The 6,000-nt window shown below is 39.3% G+C and overlaps 1 protein-coding gene across 4 annotated transcripts in view; it reads right to left on the bottom strand.

Annotated features, from left to right (window-relative positions):
- Positions 1-1,626: 1,626 nt before the first annotated feature.
- Positions 1,627-6,000, bottom strand: part of KDELC2 (KDEL motif containing 2) — a 14,184-nt gene continuing 9,810 nt past the window's right edge. For 3 of the 4 annotated variants that reach the window (XM_040706913.2, XM_040706916.2, XM_015279509.4), the window contains 4 exons: positions 5,247-5,443; positions 4,240-4,434; positions 3,098-3,202; positions 1,627-2,257 (listed from right to left, as the gene is read on the bottom strand). In XM_040706913.2, coding sequence (XP_040562847.1) covers positions 2,132-2,257; positions 3,098-3,202; positions 4,240-4,434; positions 5,247-5,443 — 623 coding nt within the window. In that variant the 3' untranslated portion in view covers positions 1,627-2,131. The remainder of the gene's footprint in view (positions 2,258-3,097; positions 3,203-4,239; positions 4,435-5,246; positions 5,444-6,000) is intronic. The other variant, XM_046898201.1, reaches the window with a different exon arrangement.

Raw genomic sequence — 6,000 nt, 5'->3', positions numbered from 1 at the left:
ACTTGCAGTGTTGCAGTGTCATTTGCAAGAATGAAACCCGTATGAAGTGTACAGCATTGAACTCCGGACATCTAAGCCATTAGGTAAGTCCACAATTACGTTTCCACTCCTTTTTGCACAAAGAGAACTAGGTATTCAAGTAAGGCATTATATGAGTGTAGCTGAGTAGGAAGAAACAGATGCCACAGAGTTAAAAGCTGAGGCATTCTGAAAACCTGTGTTTTCTTACTGCAGTTTTGTCACTGTGCAAACACCGAACATCTTTGTGTTTTCCTCCTGGAAGAAAACTTACAGATGAGGTGAGAGGTATTGGGCTTGGTGATGCAGGTGGCTTTTGGCACTTACCTTGCTTGGATGATTTCAGCCCAGTTGAACTCATGGTTCATTTCATATGTATTTGTTTTCCTGTTGACCTTTGCTGCTTTTCACAGCTCTGCATTTCAAAAGTAATCTGAATTTAATCAAAGTACCAACTTTGAATGGATTTTTACCAGAAATCTACAAGCTGACTTTGAGTCTGTTGTTACTTGTTGTTCAATGTTACTTGTTGGTCAGTGAACTCCATGGCAGCAGTGGGAAGATTTGGCATAGATCTCTCCTTCCAAGACTGTTTACATATATTTTGAAATATAGTTTCTTGGGTAAATATCAGCAGAGCCACTGGGAGCAGCATCCAGGACAAGGATCCTTCCTTCATCCCACCTGAAGGTACATTTTACCACTGCAGTATGGCCAGCTCCTTCGGGCCCTATGAATTTTCTACCATTAGCTTTGTGGCTTCACAACTTCAGTGGAAGACTTGAAGAACTCGTCTCCTGTCTGGACCTAAGGCACTTTGGAAATTCATCATTGAATCAAATCAAGGAGAACAAAGTTATCTTCTCCCCTGCTCAGTATGGCCTCTAACCCCTCAACTATTACATAGAAAATGCAGCATAGGTTTTTCTACCAAAACAATGGTAGCCTATCTGCTGTTCACTGAATTCAGTGCTCTCAGTATTAGATTAGGTAGGTTTTATCTAAATTCAGAAAAATGGATAAGCTCCATTTGAGGACTTAGGCACAGGAAAAGTATTTCATGAACCCAAGTGAAAAACACAGCGACATCTTTAGCCCTACAGCAAGGTAAAATCTAAGTAGTCTAAAACTATACTAACAAATTTCTGATGCATGAATACTCAAGTAGCTTAGAATAGCATAGACTGTAACTGTACTGATATTTCACCTGTCCCTGAAGTTGCCAAGTCCTTCTATGGGTCTGTAGCTATATTCAGAGACATGGTCAATAGCAAGGAATAGGACTTCAGAGAGGTGTGCTGCCACTCAGAGCACCATGACTGTGATGGTTTTGATAGATACACAGTCTAAAGCAGAATTTAATTTTGGTGATTCAGAGCAACTGTGTGCAGTCAACTCTAGGGAGCCTGGTTTAGCAGGGAGGTGTTGAACTAGATGATCTCCAGAGGTCCCTTCCAACCCCTCTGATTCCATGATTCTGTGCTCACAAAAATACTATTCTGATCTTTCCCCCTCCTCTCAGTTTTCCACTGAAACTGATAAAGATTAAATCATGTTCTCTATTCTGATACATCGTATACCACAAAATGATCTCAGAGCAACACCAGGTTTGATATCTGTAAATCTCAAATATTACTTCTCTTTGTCTAGTTAGAAAATTGTTTTGTATACAAGAAATAATCTAAAACTGAGGTAAACTTTATGAAAAAATCAGAACACTGCTTCAGAATGTTGCAAATGCTCCTTTAGATTAACTTGTCCTGACTCACGGGAGATCTCTTTCAGATGACTAATTCCTCACAAAACTTTGGCGTCTGGGTCCCCTCTGGATCACGAGCAGCACTCCGCTCTTCTTCTGTGATAATGCAGTACACAAACCAAGTCCCCTGAACGCTCCCCCTTACAGGCTCAGTATCTGCCTGGTGGTGGTCATGGAGATAAAGCTGTGGGAACCAATGCTGCAGACCAGAGTCAGTGTGAAAAAGGATATGTAAATACAATAAGAATACATAACTAAGACTGTCTGCTAGTGCGTAAGTGTCTTAGATTTCACAGCTTAAATCCTATTTAAATTCTTGCATTGTAAGTGGGTGATTTTCTCCATCCGGTACAGTTATAGATCTTCCCTTAAAGGCTTTTTCCTGTGGCAACTGCATACTGAGTCTCTGTCATCAGGCTGAGGTACAAGTTCCATTCCATCCCGTATTTCAGGTTCGCTGGCTTGGCGTTCGGCATATTTCTGAAATATGTAAACAACATTTAAGAATGCTGAAAGCACCAAGGTATCATTCATGAGACAGAATTTTCCTCCTCCCTTCCACTGACAAACCTGCCTTAATCCACAGTCCCTATGTCATTGTTTACAACCTGTTTACAAGGTGTCTTTTTAACACACCTACTAATAGGCTACATTGCCTCTGAAAACCTCTTTTAATGTTTTCCCATATCCTATGATTAATGTCAATTTGAATATTGTCATTATTTGTGCCTCTAACCACTTCATGCAGATAACACTGAACAATGCCAAACGTTGTGTCAACCTGTGACCACTGAAACTGAGCTCTAACTCTGTACAGCAAAGGAGGAAAAAGCAATTAGTACTTCCAAAGAACAGAAACTGAAGTTTCACTGGAGATTTGCATCTGCTAGGGAACCAGTGACTCTACACTCATGCCTCACCACTCCACAAGCTGCATTTCCAGCATTTCTTTTCCATGTATTCATTGTCAGGTAACACAGCAGAGCAGCGAATGAGGGGACAAATAGAAATGAAAAAAAGAAGGAAAGCTGTGTGCAGATTACGTCCTACCTCTATTAGAAACCATATACCAAGTGATGCTGAAAACAGATCTGATTGGAAGGATGGGGGCAAAAAATTAAATAAATCTCTCGTTGTGCAAAACAACTATTATGTCAGGTTGCCTCTTTAATAACAGGTTCTAGCAAAGTGCTTTACACTGATCTCCTGTGAATAATATAAACAATGTCTGCTGTTGATGCAAGGACTGAGTATGAAATGCGTAGCATCAGTAGCGGTAGCAGTTGAGGAAAGGTAATAAAACAATCTTACTGAACTAACCTGGAGCACTTTGTAATAGTAGCAGTAAAGTCTGTGAGGCTGAAGCAATTCTCTTGCCACTGACTGTCCTTCTTTAGCAATTTTTTGTGCTTCTTCATCATTTTCCTAGAAAATTGAGAAGAAATAGCAACACATACCAGAACAATCAGTGAGTTACTTGCAGCCTTGCTAGCATAAGTAATTTTACCAAAGGGGCTATTCAAACTTGATTCTTTGAGATTGCTGGTACACTGCAAAGGGCACTGTTTAAATTTGGGTGGCTTCTTTTTTAAATCCTGGATGGCTTTTATGGTTCCCATTGGTAGCTCGGGGCTATCGGTGACACCTTTCATGGGTAATCGTACAGTTTCGAAAACAAAGTTGACTATTGCTCCACTGTTTTGCTGAAGCCACAAACCTCTTCAAAAGCAGCTCCGACTTCTCCCACGTGTATTAGTTACACGGAAGACAAGCAGCTGTAGCCTCTTCTATGCAGTGCAATTTAAAGTTTTCCTTTTAGAAACGTCTGTTTGACTTACACTTAAAAGTGATGTAATGCCAGTATATGCATTTCAATTTATGTGCTTCTTCTCAAGTTTTTTAGGTGTGCATTTCAAAGCTCGCAGTATTCTCATCTGATTCTTTATGAAGGACTACAGTACTGTCAGAAAAGATTTTTTTCCATGTTTTTAACCTAATAGTTAAGCTTAAAATACAAATGGTATTTTCAGTCACACCGAATGCCAACCTTTTATTCTGAGCAGTGATTATATAGAGCAGTGATTCTTTTGTACAAGCAAGCATGCAATAACTTCTGTTCTAGTCAGAACCTGAAAAAAGTGATAGAACTAATTAAGTAGCAACGAGGATTCTGGGCGTTTCTTTGAAAATTACATTAGTCAGTATACAAAGGCTCTGACTCACAAAAACCCTTCTACACATACCTAAAATTAATTTGCAAGTATATCCCTGAATAGAGATAGCTACTTGACTTACGGCCTTCATCTCCCCCAACAACAACAAAATGTACTTCTTTTGTCCCAGGATCTCAGCAGATAGCTTATGCAAAATATGTACGTGGAGAAAAGAAGAGTACTAAGATAAAAAAGAGAACTAAGATAAATGGTAACACATTCATTTATTGAATTTGTAATGAAACTTACCTTAGCCCATTTTATTTTCTCTAGCAAATCCTCCAAGCTTCTCTTAACTGGAACATAATGTTTCCATGGTTTCAATACAGTATAAAAATGTTCATAGTATTGGGAATCTTGCTTCAGTACTAGGCTGTCACCCAGCAAGAGGTATGGAAACCTGTAAGCTGCTACAGTCCCATCAACATTCACCTGGTATTTGTACTGCAATATGAAGAGAGGGAAGAAAAAGTGAAACATTTTGCAACGGAATAGGAACACTGGCTATACAAAAGTTTCTCCTCCAGGCAAGACGTAGTTGTGTTTACTAGTTCTCATCTTTAAACCTGCTTTAGTGTAACGCAGGTGTAGTTTCATGGTGTTCTGGTAATGTAACGGTAAAAAGATTTGTTTTCTGCCCAAGACTTACAGTCAGGAACCTTGGTGTCACATGGACTTCCTGATGTGCATTATTCTATTTAAGTGTCCTTTGGTAGAACAAGGGATAGAGCTGTAAGTGAATTAACATTAACCTATGCTTCAAAAGAGTAAATTTATTCTCACTTAGAACTATACAGAATAATTAAAACCTTATTCTAAGAGCAATCAAGAATACAATGCCTTGCCAGATACTCTTGGCTGTTCCAGCACTTCTGATACAATGATCTCTGAAACAGAATCTCTGTTGCCATGTGCTGTAAATTACTTTTTACAGAACTCTGTCCCCTTTACTTTTTATATACAAGTAGTGTCCATTATTTTCATATTTACTCCAAGTAAAAAACCTGATGGTAAGCAATCAAATTTCTCAATTTATTTCAAAAATAATCTTGAACTCTATCAAAGGCACTCCATGAAGAAAGATTAGTGGCAATGACCTTGATTATGGGTGATCTAGCTACCCTGCAAGGACCAGTGTTCCCAGTGCAGCACAATTGTTTTGTTTACAGAATAGAATTAGCCAAAGTAAGCCTTGTTGTATTACTTGGTAAGAACCTGAGAGCAAAGTTAATCTGAGACAATAATTTGCTTACTACCTTGAAGAAGTCAAAGAAGCCCATCAGTGGAACCTTTCCCAACTCCTTTTCTTTTTCTCTGAAGAAGAAATACCCTGTTATTCCAGCATCCAGTAGTTCTGGATTTTCCTTGGATAACTTGACAAGATAGAGACGTTCTTCTCGGCTGTCTCGACCTCTAAATAAAGCTTGTTCAGTTTTGTTGTCCCAGAACGGGCCTATGTGTATTGAGTGATAAGATAAAAGTGAACAGTAGTGAGATAGTTACGAAATGGTTAGTGCTATGAATAGGAACTTGTTATGGCAGTGACATTACACTTAGAGACAAGGTAAAACAGGCATGATTTCTCAGTTAACATAAAATCACTTATTAATCACAGCACTTAAACTCCCGTTCTGGCTTGAATTTTTGGATTGGAAAATGGAACAACTTTTAAAAAGAAAAGTAGAGAACTGCTTTTACACTTGACAATATTGCAAATATCTTGAAAGCTATATCACAGAATCATAGAATCATAGAATGGCCTGGGTTGAAAAGGACCACAATGATCATCGAGTTTCAACCCCCCTGCTATGTGCAGGGCTGCCAACCACCAGACCAGGCTGCGCAGAGCCACATCCAGCCTGGCCTTGAATGCTTCCAGGGATGGGGCATCCACAGCCTCCTTGGGCAACCTGTTCCAGTGCGTCATCACCCTCTGTGTGAAAAAATTCCTCCTAATATCTAACCTAAACCTCCCCTGTCTCAGTTTAAAACCATTCCCCCTTGTCCTAT

Source organism: Gallus gallus, chromosome 1 (assembly GCF_016699485.2).
Source record: "Gallus gallus isolate bGalGal1 chromosome 1, bGalGal1.mat.broiler.GRCg7b, whole genome shotgun sequence".
In the NCBI taxonomy this organism is placed as follows: Eukaryota; Metazoa; Chordata; class Aves; order Galliformes; family Phasianidae; genus Gallus; species Gallus gallus.
The sequence above is the reverse complement of the archived record's forward strand: the minus strand, read 5'-3'. Positions and strand labels throughout refer to the sequence as shown.